General features: G+C 42.9%; 1 protein-coding gene across 9 annotated transcripts in view; it reads right to left on the reverse strand.

Annotated features, from left to right (window-relative positions):
* The window catches only part of SLC66A2 (solute carrier family 66 member 2), a 90301-nt gene that overhangs the window by 60249 nt on the left and 6841 nt on the right, over positions 1–23211 (reverse strand). For 2 of the 9 annotated variants that reach the window (XR_006414358.1, XM_044426555.1), the window contains exons 1-3: positions 18438–18677; positions 17397–17573; positions 15585–15908 (exon numbers count right to left, since the gene is read on the reverse strand). Coding sequence is in view for 8 of the 9 variants with exons in the window: in XM_044426555.1 (XP_044282490.1) it covers positions 15585–15814 (230 nt within the window). In the remaining variant the exon portion in view is untranslated. Of the gene's footprint in view, positions 1–15584; positions 15909–17396; positions 17574–17853; positions 18293–18437; positions 18678–23211 lie in introns of those variants that run through there. The other 7 variants (XM_044426553.1, XM_044426551.1, XM_044426548.1 and 4 more) reach the window with 6 other exon arrangements.

Below are 23211 nucleotides of genomic sequence, written 5' to 3' on the forward strand. Positions count from 1 at the left end.
GAGAGAGAGAGAGAGAGAGAGAGAGAGAGAGAGAGAGAGAGGAGGTCCCACCCATTTGGCTTCAGCCCTGCTCAGCACTGATATGCATCCTCCTACACATGATTCCCAAGGGCATGTAGCCTGTGGCATATAAAAGGTCCTTGCCCCTAGGCTAGGAAGCATAAAAGAAGGTTTCGTTTTGTTTTCTTTTCTTTTCCATAACACTGAACTGCATTAACAATGGCTTGCATCTAAAAAAAAATCTGCTTGGTTGAGTGGAATCACTTCTGCTCATGCACTGGGGGAGGACAGGGAGGGAGAGACTGCCGCTCCCCATGCTTCCTGTGTAACAGCCACAGGCACAAATAAAGCAGGCAAGCAGCATCCTTCAGTCTCTGGGGACACTCGAACATGGATTCTGAGATTCTCCAGAACAGTGTATGAATGTCTGGTATGTGTGTTGGGGGAGGGGGGGTGGCTGCCGTAGCCAAGGAGCAGGGGAAACCACATGTGTGAAGTGATTGCGTGCACACACAGGCGTGCACGCAATCACTTCACACATGTGCTGTATTTACTACCCTTTAATACTAACACTGATTATTCTTTTGCACACTGCCTTGTCCGATCAGCAATTGCAAGAATCTGGGATTCGGTTCTGCAATTGTTTACACCTTGTTCCCACTGGGCAAACAGATGTAAGCATCCCAGTCAAGCGTGTGTTGCAGGCAAAAGGGATATTCACACATTACTACTTCTAAAATGTAGATGGGGATGCTTCTATGAATGCACTTCCATTTACAGCAATGACACCTGGATGCTCATTCCGATATTGAGTATGTTTGCACTTGCCTTTCTTGTTCAAGTAATATGCATGAGGAAGCTCACTCCTGTGCATGACTGTCCTTAGCTGCACAGACTGCAAAATCCAAAAGTGGTATGAGTGACACAGGTATGTAATAAAATGTGTCTGCCTGTCCCTTAGATTCAACAGCATGCATAAAATTGCAACAAAATGTATCTTTAGAACTTCTTTGAATAAACTGTATCTGAAAATGGTTCTCTGCACCAGATATATAACCTTGAATCTCTCCTGCTTACCCTTCCCTTTTCTTGTGCCCCTTTTTCTTCTCTTATTGCACTCCTGGGAAATGTTTAAAGATTGCAAGCCTCTTGGCATACTTTCTTCTTTTAAACTCAATTTTCTCTACCACACCTAATGTTGAATCCTTTGATATTAAATTAGTAAAATGATTTTTAGCTGTGACCTACAAGCCCATAATGAAGGCAATGATTTACCAGATGTCAGGGTGTGACCTAAATCTCTCTTGTAAGCACACTCTCTCTCTCTCTCTGAGCAATTCATTTTTCTGCATCTGTGTCACTGTAAGATTTTTATCTGCTTAAAAATACATAAATGATGTAGAAGCTGTATTCTTCCCTCTTGAAATGCTCGAGCATTTATGCAGCTTGTGCAAACAAGGTAACCTTCCCCTTCCACCAGCTGCCATTTCATAGTTCTTACTTTTCTCTTTTATAACATTCAGTTCTACAAGCAACCTCTTCCAAAGGTCTCTTTCGCGTTTTCTTATATGGCAAAAATATAATGCCTATCCCCACTGTCACCTACTACCCATCCCTTGCAATTGCACAAAGTCAGGACATAGTTCAGAAGATAATTCAAACAGGGCTGTATTGGCCATATTGCAAACATAGTGCTTACAAGAGAGATCTGCTGTTTTGGTTACATTTTGGAGTAGGCCTTAAACTAGTGTCTGAGTAAACAGTTTTATCCACTGGAAAAGTCACATATATATTTTATGGACTAGCAAGAAAATACAGTTGCCAAGTGTGCTTTTTGGCAGGAAAGGAGTATCCTGAGTTATTCTTCCCAGAACAGTATTCTACCCAGATATAAAAAGGAAGTACAATTTCAAAATCTTACTCTTCTCACTGGGGGAGTGGGAGAGGTGGAAACACTAACATTCTAAACACTGTCTGCCCATCTTTATCTGAATTAGAAATACAGACTGAAAAATACAGACTGGGGTGGGATGGGGGCCAAAAGATTTGAGAGACTTGCCATTCCACCTCTAACTAGCTTCTTATTCGCCCTTCCATTCCCTGGAAGCACCTCTGCCTTGTCCTACTCCCTTTTAAATGAGCATCACCGGGACAACTTTGGCTTCTCAGATGTCACTGACATCTGCCTCCCAACTCATACCTGTGTGAAAGGTTGCAGGAAGCTGTCCCTGAGACTGTCTATCATACTAAGCCCTACATCCTCAAGCATGATAATTTCTTATTCTTTGTGGCTCTTCATGTTATCTTTTATTTGAGCTTTTTTTGGGGGGTGGGAGTGTTATTTGCCCTGAATTCCCTCCCAATATTTCCTCATGTTCTAATTGCTCTAATTTCCCTAGAATTCCCCATCCAAAACTGATCCATCTCAGGTCCTTAATCATAGAATTCTGCTCTTATTGCAACAAGCTCCCTGGGTATTTTTCCTTCTCCAATAAATTCCTGAGAAGCCTAGTTTGTATCTTCAATATTTTATGATTCAAACCTTCCTTAGACTACTTCAAAGTTCTTCTACAGTAATTGAGACTCTTATATTGACCAAACTAGTTAGTTTGGGAGTGGTCACATGGAGATTAATTTAGACTTCTGTCAACATGGCAAATTTTTAATTGAAGTACAGTTTGTTCAAACAATTCCATGAACCAGTTCTTTAGTTACATGTAGAGTGTGGAACATCTCCCTGCTAATAGGCCTCATGAGCATCAAGTGCTGAGTGGTAAGATATACTTTTCCTTTGCATTCCTATAGAACTTCTATAGCTTAAACATATCCATCACTTTCAATGATCAATGGGCTAGCTGTGCTATCAGCAGAAGTATGTCTGGATTGTGTGCAACAGCAGGTCACAAATGAAACTTTATTATGCTGATTAAGGGCTAGTTTAGGCAGACTCAGAAGTTAGTTTTTCCTAGACTGCACAACCAGGAGTTCAGCTACAGCCTCCCTTGATTTTTGAACAATCGGACTGGTTGTTGCAGCAACTGGGCCAGCCCACCCACAATTCTGCAAGAAGGTAGGCCTGTGAGGAAGCTGCTCTCTGAGCACAAGGAGCCCCAGTGACAAAGCGTTGGCGATGCAAGTTCAGCAACAGGGCAAGAAAGCCAGGGTGCGGGGGTCTGCTCCGTTCTCTAGTCAGAAGGGTACAAGGAACCACTGAAAAGTAAATCCACCACTCTCTCCCAGTAGGATAAATAGAGAAACTTAATAAAAATCTGAAATTTTCTAGGTGTTTCAGGTGAACAAGCTCACATACTTATTAAACCAGTTATGAAGGTAGAATAACAGCAGGGGTATAGGCTATCATTTTGAGTAAGGGGGAAATGATCCTTTAGAAGAGTCCCATTCTTGGATATGTCTTGGGAGAGGGAGAGAAGAGTCTCAGTGTGTGGATGAGCTGGTGGTACAGAGAGGAAAATTTCACATTTGTTAGGCACTGGGGAACATTTTGGGACAAGCGAGGCCTATACAGAAGGAATAGGCTGCACCTGAACCAGAATGGAACCACTGTTGGTGTGTAACATTAAAAGGTGGCAAAGCAGCTTTTAAACTGAATCGTGGGACAAAGTTGACAGAGGTTGAGCAGCGACCATCCTTACTGGATGAGGGGGAGGAGTTTCAGATTGCCCTGAATTGCAGCAGGGGAGAAAACTGGCAACAAGGATATGGCAACCCACGATATGCAGTTAGAGCGGACGAAGTACTAGAACAACAAATGTACACATGGAAGGGGACACTGTGCTCAGGTGTTTCTGTGCAAATGCTAGAAGCCTTAGGGCCAAAATAGGAAAGTTGGGGTACATGACAATAAGTGCAAAGCTAGACATAGCAGGCTTTACAGAAACCTGGCGGAGCAGAGATAACCAATGGGATATGGTCATCTCTGGATATAACCTGTATATGAAAGACAGGGTAGGATGAGCTGGAGGAGGCATTGCCTTCTATGTTAAAGAGGGCATACAGTCCAGCAGACTTGAAGACTCTTCCACAGAAGCACTGGATAAAATGTCCTGGCTCCAAAACTAACCTATTCATAAGAGTAAGCTCTTGTCTTCCAGACCAGAATGCCCAAAGTGATCTTGAGATGGAAAATCAAATCAGTGAGACCTCCAACAAAGGCAATACTGTAATAACGGGTGACTTCAACTACCTGCACATCAACTGGATAAATGTATTACCAGTTCTGACACGCAGATTAAATTTTTCAATGTCCTAAATGACTGTGACCTTGAACAGGAAATTGTGGATCCAAAGAAAGGGAAGGAAACCTAGATGGACTTGTCCAGGACACAGTACAGGATGTAAATTTTGTTGATCCATTAGGTAACAGTCACTACACTGGTATCAGATTTAATATATAGTTAGGTGGAAGACTGCCAAAGAGGTTGAACACAGTTGCCTTTGATGTCAAAAGAGGAAACTTACCAAAAATGAGGGAACTGGTAAAGCAGAAGCTGAAGAGGGGAAGAGATACATTTGCTTCAAGTTACTGGAAGATTACTCAAAAACAATATGGAAAAAGTGCAGGTAATATGCATGCCGCAAGAAAGAAAAGGTGGCACCAAGTCCAGGAAACCACCAGCATAGTTAATGAGTGTCAAGGAAGCCATTAGAGAGAAAAAAGCTTCCTTCAGGGAATGGAACTCTTACCTAAATGAAAAGAATGGAAGAGACCACAAGTTTGCATAGAGGAGATTCTAGCAGACAATCAGAGAAGCAAGGAAACAATTTGAGGAGCATATCAAGGCAAACAATAAAGAATTCTTTGAATACATCAAAAGACAGAAAGCAGCTAAGGAAGCAGTTCAGCCATTGGATCATGATAAAATAAAAGGAGCAGTATGGCGGGATGAGGAGATTGCAGAGAAGCTGAATCAATTATTTATATTTTTCCTCATAGCAGAGGATCCAGAGCATATTCCTGTCCCTGAGTTTATCTATTCTGGAAGGGAATCTAAGGAATTAAGGCAAAGAATCGTGATAAAAGGTGATGTTCTCAACCTTACAAACTGAAAGTCAATGAGCCACCCATTCTGGACGGTATCCATCCTAGTTATTACGGAACTCAAACATGAAATTGCTGATGTTCTTACCAAGATATTTAATATCTCCTTAAAAATAGCCCCCGTCCCAGAGGATTGGAGAATATCCAATGCAACACCAATCTTTAAAAAAGAATCCAGGGGGGATCTGGAAAATTATAGGCCAGTTAGCTTAACACCTGTTCTGGATAAACTTCTTGAAAGCATTATTAGAGATAGAATCAATAAGTACATAAAGGGACAGGCCCTGCTGGGGGCGGTGGGTGGGGGAAGAATCAGAATGGCTTCCGCAAGGGAAAGTCTTGTCTCATTAACTCATTGGAGTTCTTTGAGAGTGTCAGTAAGCATTTAGACAGGGGCGATCCAGTAGATATTGTTTATATTGTAGATATTGGACTTCCAAAAGGCTTTTGACAAAGACATTCACCAAAGACTCCTGAGCAAATTAAGCAGTCATAGAATAATTGGGGTGGGAGGGGTGTCCTCTTATGGATCACTAACTGCTTAAAGAACAGAAGACAGACATTAGGAATAAATGGCAATTTCTCCCAATGGGAAGATGTCACCAGTGGATTCCCACAGGGTTCTGGATTGGGACCAGTGCTTTTTAACTTGAAAATGATCTGGAATTATGAGTAGGTACTGAGAAGGCAGTGAAGTTTGCTTATGGCACTAAGCTATTTAGGAGCGGTTAAAATCAAAAGGGACTCCCCTTTGATTTGTGAGGAGCTCCAAAGGGAACTCTCCAAGCTGGGAGACTGGGCATCAAAATACCAAATGCAGTTCAATGTAAGCAAGTGTAAAATAATCCACGTTGGGACAAAAATTCCCAATTTGTCTAAATGGACCACACACTGAATGTATGGAGAGTATTTCTAATGATTAAAAAGCAAAAGGTATTCAACACCCTTCTAACAAATGAATATTTCTAATGAAAATCCAACTGCAATGACACATATTAATTATGGAACCAATGAGTTGATATTTTAGACCTATAAAACACACACCCACAAGGTAAATAGCATCCATGCAATCTCTTCTTCAGGCAATGCTGAAAGAATATTTTGGAGAGTAGCCAGTCTTTTCTGAAGGTCAGAAGTAGGATTTAAAGAGCAATCTAACACAATCAACAGAAAGCCAAATTATTAGTAGCACTTGGCTTATGTCCAAGTTCCTCATTCTGCATTACAAACAGAAGTGCTACACCAATGTTTCATAAACTATCAGCCATAACACAATTGCAGCTGTGGGAAAAGGCTCTTGCACTAAGATTTCTAGATGGAGAAATAAATGGTTTTCTTATTTACAGTAATAGAAATGGATGTTGATGAGAAAACAAGGTGAGAGCACTCACTAAGCTTTACTTTATTAACAGTTCCATTTGGGACTGAACAGAATTGAATTGGATCTTTTTGTGGAGAATGAGAAAGGCTGGTGGTGATGAAAGCATGGCAGACTGGAGGCCTGTCGGACGTATGGTGCTGTTCACACATTGTTGTCTCCCTCTATCTGGCTGCACAGAAAAAGTGTGAATCGTGCGCCTTATCTATTAGCTATTATCAAGGTGAAATGGGAAGCACCAGTGTGGTTCTATTCCATGTGCAGTTTTTAGAGTTCCCTAGAGCTTGTCATACCACGGCTTTCCCTTGACAAGGGAATGGGGAACTGTGGAGGCACTGAAATACAGGATGCTGCCCTATCTTAGATCAGAAGAGTAGAAGACAGCACAAGAGTGGTTGGTATCAGGGAACAAAGAGGGGTCAAATCCCAAAATGTGTTTCTAGTACAAGGTTATTTAATACTTGTGCCACCCTGAAATATCTAGAATTTTGTCATGAGCTGGACTCCACAGTTGATAAAGTTCTATCATGGGAGGTGTCCAGAGCCCCGTCTAATCCAGCATTGTTGGATGAATTTCAGTTGATGCCGCCTGATGATCTGGACAAGGTGCTTGGACTGGTACATCCTACCACCTGCTTACTTGATCCTTGCCCTTCGTGGCTACTTACTAAAGCCAAACATGGGATTTGCACCTGGATTCAGGAGGTCATCAATGCCTCACTGAGGGAGGGCCGGGTCCCCACTCCTTTAAAGAAGGTGGTGATCAGGCCTGTCCTAAAGAAGGCATCCCTGGACCCAGAGGTGGCCACCGGTGGCTAACATCCCGTTTCTGGGCAAGGTGTTAGAGCGGGTGGTGGCAACTCCAGGCACTCTTGGATGAAACGGATTATCTGGACCCATTTCTGTCCAGCTTCAGACCTGGGTATGGTACTGAATCTGCCTTGGTCGCTCTGTACGATGACCTGTGCAGGAAGAGGGACAGGGGGAGTTGGTTCTCCTGGACTTCTCAGCAGCTTTCGATACCATCGACCATGGTATCCTTCTGGATAGGCTGGCCGGGTAAGGAGTAAGAGGCTCTGCTTGGCAGTGGTTCCATTCCTACCTGGCTGGCCAATTCCAGAAGGTGGTGCTGGGGGACTATGGCTCTGCAACATGACAACTCTTGCCATGGAGTGCCGCAGGGTTCCATTTTGTCCCCCTTGCTATTCAACTTCTACATGAAACCATTGGGAGGTCATCAGGATGTTTGGACTGTGAAGTCATCAGTAGGCTGATGACACCCAGCTCTACCTCTCTTTTTCAACTAATCCAGGTGAGGCAGTGGCTGTCCTAAACTGGTGCCTTGCCAAGGATGAGGGCCAATAAACTGAAGCTCAGCCCTGGTAAGACAGAGGTCCTTTTGGTGGGCGGTTCAGGTTTCCAGGTAAATGGCTTTGGCCCTGTCCTGGACGGGGTTGCACTCCCTCTAAAGGACAGGGTCCACAGCTTAGCAGTGCTCCTCAACCCAGAACTGTCCCTGGAAGCCCAGGTGATGGCAGTAGTGCAGAGTGCTTTCCTTCAGCTTCGGCTGATCCAACAGCTGCGTCCTTACCCAGACAAGGACTGCCTAGTAACGGTGACACATGCACTGGTAACCTCCTGGTTGGACTATTGTAACACGCTCTGTGTGGGGCTACCCTTGAAGACGGTCTGGATACTTCAGATGGTGCAAAATAGAGTGGCCAGGATGCTATCGGGGACCAGTCGTTACTCTCATATAACTCCAGTGATCTATCAGCTCCACTGACTTCCCATCGAAGCCCGGGCCCAATTTAAGGTGCTAGTTATGACCAACAACTCCTGAATGACTTGGGACCAGGATACCTAAAGGAATGCCTCTTTCCCTATATGCCCTCCTGCCCCCTTAAGATCTGCAGCAGAGGCCCTGCTCTGGAAACCCTCCTTGAAGGAGATCAGGAGACAGAGTGCTCGAAGGAGAACTTTCTCTGTGGTGATGCCCCGCTATGGAATGTGCTCCCTAGAGAGGTCTGCCTGGCACCATCATTATGTGCTTTTCAGCGCCAGGTCAAGACCTTTTTAATCACCCAATATTTTAATGTTTGATAGATTTTAATTATTTTTATTTCAGTCATGGGTTATTTAGTTTTATTATGGTCTGGGGTATTTATGATATTTATATTGTTGTTTATTGTTTCTGTTGTGAGCCGTCCAGAGACACACAGTGAATGGATGGGCTAGAAATATCCCAAATAAATAAATAAAATAAATAACATGCTTAGCTCTGGAGCGACACAGCTAAAAAGCATTGTTGGGAATTCATATCATCAGTGAAAAATTTATTAGAGGTCAAGAGAGTTAAGAACAATGTGTTCCCAAAGCACTTTTTAACACTTCTGTAATTATAATGCCTTCCTCCTAAAACAGAAGTTATACTTTGAATATTTAGCAAAGATAGATTGATAACAAGACTATACAATAGTAACAATTATTAGTTTGATGTGCCCTTCCCGTTAGGAACATGTCTGTTTTGTGGGGTGTACATTTTTATAACAATGTACAAGATTTAGATCTTGATGCAGTTTCCAAATAAAAGGGCAAATGCTCATATAAGTGTAGAAATTCATATTCCCTTCAGAAAACCCAGGCAGCAAATAGTTATGGGGTTATGATTTTAAATGCCAATATAGTTCTAATTGAATGCAAAATTCCAAAGAATAGCTAGAAGAGATAAGAATGCCTTCTTAAATGAACAGTGCAAAAAATAGAAGAAAACAATAGAATAGGGAGGACCAGATATCTCTTCAAGAAAATTGGATACGAAGGGAAAGTTTCATGCAAAGAGGGCATGATAAAGGACCAAAATGGCAGGGACCTAACAGAGGCAGAAGAGATTAAGAAGAGGTGGCAAGATTACACAGAAGAACTGTACAAGAAAGAGCTTAACGTCCCTGATAACCATGATGAGGTAGGCACTGACCTCTAGCCAGACATCCTGGAATGTGAACTCAGATGAGCCCTAGGAAGTCTGAGCAACAACAAAGCTAGTGGAGGTGACAGTATTCCGGTTGAGCTATTCAAAATCCTAAAAGACAATGCAGTAAAAGTGCTACACTCAATATGCCAGCAAATTTGGAAAACTCAGCAGTGGTCACAGGATGGGAAAAGGTCAGTTTACATTCCCATCCCAAAGAAGGGCAATGCCAAAGTATGTTCAAACTACTGCACCATTGAACTCATTTCACATGCTAGCAAAGTGATGCTCAAAATCCTACAAGCTAGGCTCCAGCAGTATGTGGACCGAGAACTACCAGAAGTACAGACAGGATTTCGAAGAGGGAGAGGAACTAGAGATCAAATTGCCAACATACGCTGGATCATGGAGAAAGCTAGGGAGTTCCAGAAAAACATCTACTTCTGCTTCATTAACTACGCTAAAGTCTTTGATTGTGTGGATCACAACAAATTGTGGCAAGTTCTTAAAGAGATGGGAGCACCAGACCATCTTATTTGTCTCTTGAGAAACCTATATGCGGGTCAAGAAGCAACAGCGAGAACTGGATACGTAACCACTGATTGGTTCAACATTGAGAAAGGAGTTTGGCAAGACTGTATCCTGTCGCGCTGCCTATTTAACTTATATGCTGAGCACATCATGAGAAAGACGGGGCTAGATGAATCATCAGTTGGAATTAAGATTGCTGGGAGAAATATCAACAACCTCAGATATGCAGATGATACCACTCTCATGGCAGAAAGTTAAGAGGAACTAAAGAGCCTCTTGAAGCGGGTGAAGCAGGAGAGCACAAAAGTTGGCTTGAAACTCAACATTAAGTAAACTAAGATCATGGCATCTGGTCCTCTCACTTCCTGGCAAATAGATGGGGAAGAAATGGAGGTAGTGACAGATTTTATTTTCCTAGGCTCCAAGATCACCAAAAGACGCTTGCTCCTGGGGAGGAGAGCTACGGCAAATCTAGACAGCACACTAAAAAGCAGAGACATCACCCTGCCAACAAAAGTGCATATAGTCAAGGCTATGGTTTTCCCAGTTGCAATGTATGGCTGTGAAAGCTGGACCATAAGGAAGGCTGAACGCCGAAGGATTGAGGCCTTTGATTTGTGGTGCTGGAGGAGACTCCTGCGAGTCCCTTGGACCACAAGGCAATCAAACTGGTCAGTCCTTGAGGAGATCAACCCTGACTGCTCTTTAGAAGGCCAGATCCTGAAGATGAAACTCAAATACTTTGTTCACCTAATGAGAAGGAAGGACTCCCTGGAGAAGAGCCTAATGCTGGGAACAATAGATGGCAAAAGAAGAAGGGGACGGCAGAGAATGAGGTGGCTGGATGGAGTCACTGAAGCAGTTGGCGTGAGCTTGAGTTGACTCCGGGGTATGGTGGAGGACAGGAAGGCCTGGAGGAATGTTGTCCATGGGATCATGATGGGTCGGACACGACTTCACAACTAACCACAACAACAACAAATTGTTCTAAGAACAAGTATTACAACTAAGTCGTAAATGCTACACTAAATCAATTCAGTGAAAAAATACCACCTTTTTATTATAATGGAAATATGTTTATATCTATTAGGTATTCAGGACAGAATACCAGGGTGACATGTGCTACACTTCTAATGACCTGTGTTTTTCCTTTCAGGCATACTAGGTAGCCCCAAATGGTCCTACAATGATAATTAACTCAATAAAACAAGGTGTTTTATTATCTGCAATAAGTTGCTAAAAAAAACCTTTAGACCTCAGTCCTCTAAACACTGAATGGGGCTTACTTCTGACACGCATAATACTGAAATGTTAGTTAGTGTCTCAGTAGTAACATTTTCCTCTCTGAATCCCGATCACTAACACTGAGTTGACAATAGGAAGATTATGTGACCCACTGTATACATCTTAGGGACAAGGTCCGCAGCTTAGGAGTATTCCTCGACCCGGAGCTTTCATTGGAAGCTCAGGTGACAGTGGTGGCGAGGAGTGCCTTCCTTCAGCTTCGGCTGATTAATCAGCTGCGCCCCTACCTGGAGTACGACTGCCTGGCGACGGTGACACATGCGCTGGTGACTTCCCGCCTAGACTTCTGTAACGCGCTTTACGTGGGGCTTCCCCTGAAGATGGTCCAAACACTTCAATTGGTGCAAAATAGAGCTGCCAGGTTGCTGACGGGGACGGGGCGTTATGCTCACATGACTCCAGTCCTCCGTCAACTTCACTGGCTTCCCATTGAAGCCCGGGCCCAATTCAAGGTGTTGGTTATGACCTATAAAGCCCTAAACGGCTTGGGTCCTGGCTACCTGAACGAGCGCTTATGTCCGTATATGCCCGACCACCCCTTGAGATCTGCGGGAGAGTCCCTTCTCCGGGAACCCTCCATGAAAGAAATTAGGAGAGTAAGTACTCGGAGGAGGGCTTTCTCTGCGGTGGCACCCAACCTATGGAATTCACTCCCCAAAGAGGTCCGCCTGGCACCGTCGTTACTGGTTTTTCGGCGCCAGGTAAAGACCTTTTTATTTAAACATCATTTTAATTGTTAAAACATATGATCTGGCCAGGGCAACTTCTTCTTCCTTCTCTTTTCTCCTCCTATATTCTTTATTTACTTATTTTATACTGTTAATTTTAATTTTATATTATTGTATCTCAGTGTATTTTTTGTATTTTTGTATTTAGTGGTAATTTATTATGCTCTATTGTATTTCAATGTATCTTATTGTGTTGTAAGCCGCCCCGAGGCTTCGGCAAGGGGCGGCATAGAAATGTAATAATAATAATAATAATAATAATAATAATAATAATAATGTAAAAGGATGCATCTGAATTATGGTTAATAAAGCTATTCTGTACACTTTTCAACACCATCACTAGAGCAACTGCTAAAGAACCCAATCAACAACACATTCTAATGCACTGCATTAATTGCTCAAATCAACCAAACGTTTGAACATTATGAATCAGGTATCAGTAACTGAAAAATCATGGATCAGTCTTGGCTCCTGGAGGAATTATCAGCTTGAGGCTCTAGCTGACAACAAGAGAAGTACATGGAACAAGTGATAGCCATGGCCATGTATTGAAAGGATGATGAGGTGGGCTTGAACGCACCACCCTCCATCTCCTCTGACCCCATAAAATGAATTGCTGGCCGCAGATACACCTGCATTTTTATCAATGCACAAAATAAACAATATTTTAAGAAAAAATTATCCACATAAATAAATGATTGTGCTAGCTTTAAATATTACAGGCTGTTTTGATATTTGCTTAATAAGAGCAGAAGAGTGGCAAATCAGGATCTGAAAAGTAGTAGCATTTAGTAGGAAGGCAGTAAGTCATGCTGTGAATACTTCGGCCTTAAGGGTATTTGGAGTCAAGCTGGATGGGCCATCTATTACCAAGCAATCTCAGAGATTAACTGTGTTCCTTACAAGCAGGAACTTCTAATAGCTGTGCCAAAATGTTCGCATTCTGTAAATGCCAGCTTTAAGTGAAACCACATAAAGCAAAGCAAGATACTACTTCAGAAATGGAGTACAAAGCAATACAGAACTAAGAAGTATTTACAGAAGTCTAAGATCCTGACACTGCAAGATTTTATGTGTAGGATCCTGTTATTTTTGCAGCCAACTGAATGGAAACCAACAACAGATGGAGAGCATAACTGAGCTATAAAGCTATTTATGTGCTTGCTTGTACAGAAAGAGAGCTACAACATTACTTGCAACTCAATATTCTATTTACTTTAGTCTCCCATGAAAACACTTATAAAAGCTGGGAATACAATTACAGATTTTTATCTGGGATCTAAAACAACACTTTTAATATTACTTAAAAGTGTCACAGAAAAGTATGTTGCCTCTGACAGTGGATTAGAGTTGGGAATTGGACTCAAATCCAGTGTCAGGTATGTGACTGTTTCCTATGCCAGTTTTCTCCTAATAATATGGGATTAAGAAAAGCTGTGGCAAAAGACCAAATATAAATATTTACAAATATTTAACTAAAAGCTATATAAAGGTTATAAGGTTTCTTAGGAATAGCAACGATGTTTTTATTAACAGAAAAGTCACTTCAGTGTAAGAATTTATGCATCTGCATGTAGGTCATAATATGGAACAGTTCAAACCTATTTCCCACTGTGTATGAGGCATGTTTCAAACGAGAATGCAGTGCGGAACATTTTCCAGTCCGCTATTTTTCTGTGAAAAAGTTTTCCACTTCAAGGATAATAGTAAAATGGAATGTATGCAATTTGCAATACAATATTGCAATAGTTGGTAGTTTCAAGGCTGTAAGTAATGTTCTTCAAGTTCATAGCAAGTATGTGAGCAACATTTATGCACCACAGAAATACCTACATGTCACAGGCAAAAACTGAATTAATAGTTACAGTGAAACTGAACAGCTTCAGTGGAAGGGAACTAAAATCTCTTGAAACAGAGGAGTGGCTCTTGGCATGATATGCATAGTTCTTTGGGCAAAAATTAATCAGTGTGTCAACACTTTTTAGTATGTTTGCTTTTTCTCAGATGTCAACGATGTGAGAGAAATACATGATATACAGTATTTTTTTTGCATTTTGAGAACTATTTCAGTACAAAGGTCTACATAACATTGAAGGGAATGCTCTCACGGTCCTTAAACGCCGTCTGAAGGACCGTAAGAGAGTTCAGGTTCCCAGCTCCAAGGTCAAACAGAGTCCTCCAATCTGCCCCCTCCACCCATCCTTTCATGCCGGAACAGAAAACATTTTAAGCAGACTGTGATCTGCAAGGTTGAAAAAGCAACGTCAGAGGAGGGTTCAAGGTGACCCAAGAATTTAGTGGGACAGGAGGAGACAGGAGCAACCAGGATGCAAGGCATCCTGAAGCTACTCCAGCCAGTTTCCTCACATTCCTTGAGGCTGTTGCTAGATGGCCAGAAGCAAGTATCTATGGGAAAACCAGAGTGGGAGGACTGGGAAGGTAAACATTGCCTCTAAACCTCCTGTGTGTGAGCCTCAGCGTTCAGGGGCTTACACTCATTGCCACAGGACTGTGCCCTAAATCACATTAAAGGTGTCATCCGATGAAGTAGCACACGCCCCTCCGAACTTTGAGGATTACAGATATAGTGGGGAAAGTGTGAAGGTCCTTTCTGTGCCAGCGACAGAGGCAGCGAGGAAGGTGCTCCAATCTCAGATTCTCAGCTTCAATCTCCAACTAGGTTTCCAAGACTAGAGCTGGAACTTTGAATTATACTGCACCTGTCTAGATTCTGTCTAGTGGCCATAGGATTGAGCTGCCCATCTGTTTTAATTTTCCTACTCATACATTTCAAGTCAAATACTTGTGCTACATTGTGGCCAAAAAACAAAACTAAAAATAACAAGGGGTAATTTTTACATGTTTTGTTTACTAAGCACAAGAAAATCAACGTGATCACTTAGATTATTCTAAGGCACCAGAAAATTTTCCAATGCAAACTGAAAATGCTCCTACACTGATGGCCCTAATTTGCTTGGAAATTTTCTGGAAAACTGAAAAATATACAGTCAATAATGGGTTGAAAAATGTATGATCTACATGTTAGTCTTGTGTTCCTTCAATGTAAGAATGCTGCAAAATTCAAAATAACCCTTGATGTTATCTAATTTAAAGTATACTTCACAACATTTTACTTCAATTATTTGGTTGCCAGTTTAGTTTTCCAAAAGTGGTAGGTCTCAGTGCAGTTAAGGACTCCACAGCCAACTTGAAAATCTGTTAAACTGAAGGGATTTTATGTAGGGTTATACCTTGCTCTAACTTGCAGCTCAGGTTTGAAAACAATATACACATTTTGCAAGAGATTACAATACCCACAGCTTCCAACTGTGGGTATTGCAGTTAAACTCCATGCAATGCCACAATTTGGGTTTCTCCAAAGCATTCTCTCTAATTTCCCCGTATATTTGAAATGCAACATCTTAGCTAAAGACGAAGAGAGGGATTCACAGAAAACAGAACTCAGCAACCAAATTAATCTCACTCAGTGGGAGTTTAACTGCAGCTGAAGCTGACACCACATTGAAAGACATACTTCTCAGTATTTTCACATCCATACCCAATGAACCAAGTACAGAGAAAACATCAATATTGTTAAAAGGGTCAACTTACCAAAAGAGGATTCTTAAAATGTTTGCAACTAATAATACCAAGCACACATAGGTTGAGAAGCCCTCCGCATTCTGTGTCCTTTTAATATCTCGGTACTGGGGGATGTATGGCACCACCCCTCCAAATACCATGGCTGCAGAGGCACCCCAGGATATCAGCTGATGAACGGGAGCTGCTAGCCAGTCCCAGCCATCTGCCTCCATGATGGGCAAGATGAAGTCCCTTAACATCAGGGCAGTTGTCCTTTCACTTCTTCCTCTGGCTTTATTGGTTTTTACTCATATCTAATCTTCCTTCAGGAAAGGTGTCATTCTTTATGCAACCCTAACAAAGCAAAAAAGAGAGAGAGAGAGAGAGAGAGAGAGAGAGAGAGAGAGAGAGAGAGAGAGAGAAACTCAAATTTGGATGGAAGTATTCGAGTTCACAAACAGAAAACAATATCCTCATTGCATCACAAGGCCCCAGTAAAAGCCAATTACTTAAGTCTCAACCAGTGCCTCCTGTCTCCTCTTCAAGCTATTTTGTTGAGTCAAAGTCTGTGGAAGCTCAAAGAGAAGATGTATCAAAACATAACAGACAGGATTTTAAGTGTGTTATGAAATAACTCGTGAAATGACTTGCTAATTCATAATGGCCCTGATTCCAACATGCCAAGTTCTCTCAAAATTTAACAAAACTATGTGGTGACACATTGCTTCATACGAATACAGTAAACAAGACTGTTAAAGTTCTAGTAGCATGGAGAGAGAGAATTTCTATTATTATAAAGCAGTTTATTCGTTTTTGCTGTAATTCTGTAGTTTCTCTGTGGTTGAGAAACAAGTTCCTCATTATTTCTATGGGCATGAGTGTAGTGCATGGACAAATCTGCTGAGAGACTGATATTCTGACCAAAGACATTGGTCATACTCAGGGGCATATACAGTCAATAGCAGGACAAACAAGATGGCCTTTCATTATAATGGTTCGCCTGTTGTACACTCAACTTCACTGAGAACAGAATCAAAGCTGTGTCATAATGATAAGAGATTTCTGGTCTGAGTTGCTGTAACTGACCTAGTTCACATCAAAGCATTCCAGTTCTTTCTGAATTTCTACAGTCACACTTTTTTTCTCCAGATTGCAAACAAGAGACTTCAGCTGAAAATATCTCATGAAGGCCTCAACCTATTTCCTGTTTGTGAGTTGATGAATCCCACCTGGGAAATCATTTCAGAAAGTGTTATGGCATTCACCCAACCCTCACAGAAGCAAGTCCACTTGCACCATAGGCCTTTCCTACAGCCCCCAAATATGCCCCAAGTCTGGTCCAGAGCATCTCCCAACCCTCAGGAAAGGGTGCTAGATTTTTCATTTCCAAGGATAATCATAATAAAAATAGTTTACTGTATCACACAATGTATTACTACGGTTTTGATCCTTAGGCCTCGAAATTTATGATTCAAAGCAGACTTCTGAATGCAGTCTCTGACTCTAAAGAACAGTGTCCAATATCTTACTAGTCAACATGTTCACTTGGAAAACTAAACACATTACATGGAGAATAAAATAAGCATACTGGATAAGCATATTATGTGTATGTACATACACTGCAAGAATGGACATCCAGTTTCGCTGTAATAAAAATCAAAACAAAACAAAAAAATGCTTGGTGAGCAGGCAGTGAGAGTTATGGATCTTACCCATGTAAAATCCTAGTTGATCAATATTTATTTAGTATAGGTATCTTTATACCACCCTTCAATCTTATTTCCAGGACAGTTTACAAAAAGAATAGAACAATCAAAATGTTAAAGATCATTATATGGGAACCTTAGGGTGTCATCCAATGCGACTTCAGTCCAAAAATGTTCCACAAGCTCCAGTGTTTCCCAACCAGCCATGCTTGCTGGACGATTCATGGTGATGTAGATCTATTCTTCTGTCTACACATACATGGGATTGCACTCTTAATGTGCTCTTGTTTTGCTCATATAAAAATTAACAGTACTGAAAGAAAATAAAGATGAATTTCTTGTTTGAAAATGACACACACATGTGTCATAGCAACATAATCTTGTAAAGGGCATTTCCTCCTATTCTCAGAAAGGAGGAAGGGCGAGACAGCGCTTTTCATAAATCCTTGTATTTAAAACAATACACATAATCTGGAGCCCTTTTAAAAAGTCACATTTATTTTTAATTCCTCTCGAAGTAACTGGTGTATTAAACTTTGCCAACTTAACAAGAACACATTCGCGTACATTTGATCACCATAATAATTACTTACTGTGCAAGACTAACAACAGTAATAATAAAGGGGCGAGGGGGGGAAATCGAGTCCTGGAAATAAAAGGAGCCTATCAATGGTAAGAAACGGTAACCATGAAGAGTTACTGATGAAAGAAGCATCTCCGCTGCTTCCAACTATGGCTGGGATGGGCTCTCCAGGAATGCCTGAATGCAGTTCTTCAAGATTCCCCTTCTGAGATAACCCGCCGGTCTGGCCATACGCGCCACGAACTGCCGGGAAGTTACATCTCTGCGACTTCTAGGCAGCAGAGCCATCCCGCCAGAAGACGGTGCCGGGCGCGTTACCTGCCCTCCAGCGATGCAGCGAGGGCCATCGAGCTCCTCCGGCAGCTTCCTGCACGCCTTCCCCGGAAAGAGAGCGCGCACTCCGCGCGGAGCGGCTGCCGGGCGCCGCGCTCCCTCCAGCACAGCGCGACGGTGCCCCCCTCGGGCGCCCGCGCTCCCTTCCCCGCAACTCCGTCAAAGTGCTTCCCCAGCAGCCCCGCCGCGAAAAGCGAGCCGCGCCGCGGAGCGGAGCGGGAAAGAGGCGGCTCGCACCGTGACCCCCCCCCCCCCCCTCACCTCGGCGCTCGCCTGCACTTCTCCGCCGGAGTTGCGCCGCTCAGGGCCCCGCGCAGCGAGAGCCGCGCATGCCTCTTGCGGGGGGAGCGGCCCCAGCCCACGCCGCCGCCGCCGCCGCCTCCTCTGCCGCCGCAGCGAGCGTCCGCGCCGCGGTGCAGCGGTGCCGTGGCTCTTCCTCCCGCGGCGGCCGCGGTCGCTTCTGCCTTCGCGAGCGATTCGGCGACAATAAGCGGGAGCCGCGGCGGCATCCAGGAGCAGGAAAAGCAGCCCTGCCTCTGTGACATCACGCCAGCCAGAAGCGCCTCCGTCAATGAAAAGAACCACCCCCGTCCTGGACCCCGTGTCTTCCGGGTCCTAGCAAGCAACTGTTTCCCCGATTGGGGAAACGCGGGTTCAGTTCTCTGCCTTCTGCAAGAACGGGCACATCCCAGTGGCAGCCCAGCTGATGGTGACGCTGGAGCTGGGTTCTCCCGGACCCCCGCAGGTATGCCGAGAGAGAGAGAAAATGCAAAAAAGAAGCCCCTGAGCGCGTGGCTTCAGCTAATATGTGCATACCTGTCCCATCTTGCGATGTTGCTCAGGAAACAGCCAGTTTCAAGATGCTTTTCAGAAAGTGACAGGAAGCACAGGAAGAGCAACGCTACTCTAGTGGTAGGTGTGCATTGGCAGAAAGAAATTGCTGGTGCGTGCGTGCGTGCGTGCGGTCGCGCACACGTGCAGAAGACTGTTGGCAGATATGCCACTATGCACAGAATGTTGATTCTAGCCCCTAAGAATTAGTGTGATTATTTGGCTCGATGCAATAACCTCTTGGACAGACTGTAATTTACTGTAATAGGCATGTATACCCACCCTTCTATGTTCAAGGTGACTACTTAAAGCCAAATAAAACAACATATGGAAAATGTTTAAAACATCAATAAAAACAATACTATCTTTATAAAGCAACTAAGGTTATCCATATTTACCAGGGAATAAGTCTGACTGAATTTAACAGAGCTTAGCAAATAGACATACCTAGAACTGCACCTTAAGAGCTACTAGCAGCGAAAGATGATTTAAGAGCAGGATTCTTTGGAAACTCTCTGAAAATAATTTCACTGCCCGTCAAAGGTTCCAGCCCTTTTGTCCCTTGGCTGCTCTAACGCTGCTCTGCCGCTAATCCAGCCCCCCAGATGGGTTCTTCTGCAACTCCCAGCATTCCCCAGCTATTCATGCCAGCTGGAGATGCTGGATGCTGGAGTCCAACATGCCTGCCTTATTTTCTTTATTCTGCAGTTGATTGCAGAGTGTTACTATATACATTAAGTGTACAAGAAGTCAGATACTAATGTGTGCATTTGATGAGAAAGTAGTATCAGACCCCTGAAAAGATCCAGCATGTGTATTCCATTTTATTTTAGCAGCATCTGATATAGTCTGGTGAGCATACTGCAATGTTTCGTGCATTTCAGCTGTAAACAACAGTACTGCTATACTAATCTAGAAGCATTAGAAAAGCCTTTGTTCCATAAATAGCTTTTTAATGGTAAGTAACAGCACATACTTCAGAGTTGCTAGAGGTCATGCCTCTCATGTAACACTCATCATGCATCTCGTTCTAACAACTTGCTCATATCATTGTGCAAGTAATGCATCATTCTGAACCACAGGCAGACTGCAGTTGTCCATGTAGTCCACAGTAGCTAACCTCTACTAACCCTTTTACTTTTCCTTTATCAATAGGGGAAAAATAAAACAATCTGCTAGAGTTGAATATCTGTACCCATGTAAAGGCAGGAGATAAAAGCTGGCACACTAAATCCAATGCCCCAATCTAACAAGCTTAGTTTCATCCCTCAATAGCCCAATTATCACTCTGGGGTCTCTTTGGGCCAAAATAGTTATGCAGAATTTCTTGACTTTAAAGACAAGCATTAAACAGCTCTGAGGGTTCCAATTCAGATAATAGCTAGATATAAATTAAAGCCAAATCTGATATAAATGGTCTTTCAAAAAGCCGCCAGTAACCCTAAAGGAGAACAAAAATACCAGTGATGGCAAACCATTTAGAAACCGAGTGCCCAAACCGCAACCCAAAACCCCCTTATTTACCGCGAAGTGCCAACACTACAATAAAACCTGAAAACCAAGGTTTTCGTTTAGAAAAAACAACTCACAGCCAATCCAAGCAAACATCTCTCTCTCTCTCTCTCTCTCCCACCCCTTGGCAAAAGCTCGAATGAGTTGCGGCTAATGAGTCATGGCTCGTGACGTCATTGCCTGGTGCCACTACTCCTTTCTGAACATGCGCATGGCCCCTATGTGCGCTGTTATCCGATGCTCGGCTGCTGGGGCGATGCTGGGGCGACTTGGCTCATATGCCAACAGAGAGGGCTCTGCATGCCCACTGTGGCACACATGCCATAGGTTCACCATCACTGGCCTAACCCTACCCTGGTGCATTCCCCTAACCCTAATATAGGGGTAAAATACCATTGAAAAGAGGGCAATATTGGAAAAAGCCTTCCTTGAATAGCCTTTTCTGCACAGCTTTTCATTTCTGCCCATTTTAAACAGATTCCAACCATCAAAATCATGCCAGGACACCTCGTTTTTCTATCCCTAACCTAGTGATGGTGAATCTTTTAGAGACCAAGTGCCCAAACTGCAACCCAAAACCCACTTATTTATCACAAAGTGCCAACACTTCAATAAAACCTGAAAACAGCCAGTCCAAGCAAATATATATACTTATATCCTTGGCAGTGCACTGACCAGCCATGTGAAAGCTCGGACGAGTCGCAGCTAATGTGTTGCGACTTGTGACATCATTGCCTGGCACCACTACTCCTTTCCAAGCATGTGCATGGACTCTATGTCTGCTGTTATCCAGTGCTCGGCTGCTGGGGTGATGCTGGGGCAACTTGGCTTGGGTGCCGACAGAGAGACCTCCGTGTGCCCACTGTGGCACGCATGCCATAGGTTCGCCACCACTGATCTATACAATCCAGATTCTTAGATACCCATAACTAACATTTTAACATTGTTTTAAGTTCTAATTGTAAGTCAGCTAGTTCTAATTTGGACTGAAATGGAACTCATAAATGTAGAAACTAAATAAAATGCCTCCAAGATATGAAATTAGTTCAGAATCTTTTACTGTTGGGTACTTATGAAAACAAAGACCATACACAAACATAATTTCTTATGCTCATCAGCTAGGTCAGGCAGCCTTACCTTACAGGATGTATCTAATGTTATCCCTAAGTATACACATTGAAGTGAATGAAACTTAAGTTACATTTACATTAGATACAACCCTATGCATTAACAAGCATCATGCTGTTCCAACTGTTTTATATTGATATGAATCAGGTATGTCATTGACCTGCATCCTGTAACTGTCAACTAAAGTAAACATTCTAATCATAACTTCTCTACAAGTATTCCTGTCCAGCTTCCAGTATAACTACTGTACAATTATGTTTGCAAATTCATATTGAAAAGCACTTCTCTGGCCCTTCACGGACAACCATCCGAGAGGGATGATCCAGCCTGAGCAGGGAGCAGGGAGTTGGACCAGATGGCCTTCTTGGCCCCTTCCAAATCTACTATTCTATGATTCTGTGTAGCTCGCAACATAAACTGGGCAGTATTGTTGTAAACAAAACCTACCACCAAGCCTTTCCTAGGAAGCATTTTTTTGTCTTTGTAACAAAGGTCTATCCATGCTGCCTTGGGACTGCTTACACTGGCCTCTGACATCAGCCAGGAAACTACGAGCCACTGAGAGACTGCACCTCCTGTTTCCAGGGAGAACTTCTTGGCAAGCAAGGGGAAGAACAGCCTGGCAGATGCAGAGAGGCTCCTTTCCTGCCAGAAAGAATTCTGAGAATTAATTCTTAGTTGCTCTGAAAAGCAAGTATACGCTGGGCACATCCACTGACCAGGGGATTGAGAGCTGCTGTACTGTGTGTATACTTAAAGACAGGGAAGTCTACCAGTCCAGATAAAATGACACTGCTGAAATTATGTACTTTCAAGCATTGGTGCCTGAAGTTTATCTTTCCTACCCATGTACAGTGCTTTGGAAATATGAGGCACTTTATAATGATAAAGAATAATAATATCCCACCTAACATTACTTTCCAGACACAGCAATCCTCTTTTGGATAGAAAAATAGAATCCTGAAGGGGGACCCCCTCCTGAACCCAATAGTCCGGAACAGTGCTTATGGTGTGTGTGAGAAGCAGTGGCTGAATAGTATTTTTAAACACTTTTACACAAAGCTCCTCAGATGAGTGTGAAATTTCCTGAAGTTGTCTAGCCTTCTCTAACCCAAACTTCTATTGCCAGTTGATGGTCTTCCCAAGTCTCACAATCCTCAACTCCCCCGCCCCCTTATCTTTTGTCAATTCTGTACAATTTAGGTAAAAAGCCTTCTGGACAAAGGACTTCTGATAATAAAACGTTAATCTTGTAATTGTGAGCCACACAGAGGTGCTGTGGCACAATTGGGCAACATACAAATGTTTTAAATAAATAAATAATCAGAAAAGAATCTGTGGAAGCAGATTTCCTACCTTTTGCTTTCCCTAATAGCCACCATAAAGCCCTTAAACATGCTACAAGGAGGATCAGCAGACCCTTATGAATGGTGAAGAGGAAAGGGATATTCAAACTCAGATGGAGGCACTTTCCATATTTGGACTTTTGCCTGCTAATCAAATGAGACTACTGGATACATGGTCTGCCCACTGAGGTATTATAACTATTTATTCCTATACTGCC

The sequence above is a fragment of the Varanus komodoensis genome, unplaced genomic scaffold (assembly GCF_004798865.1).
Source record: "Varanus komodoensis strain SLA01 unplaced genomic scaffold, ASM479886v1 scaffold17, whole genome shotgun sequence".
In the NCBI taxonomy this organism is placed as follows: Eukaryota; Metazoa; Chordata; class Lepidosauria; order Squamata; family Varanidae; genus Varanus; species Varanus komodoensis.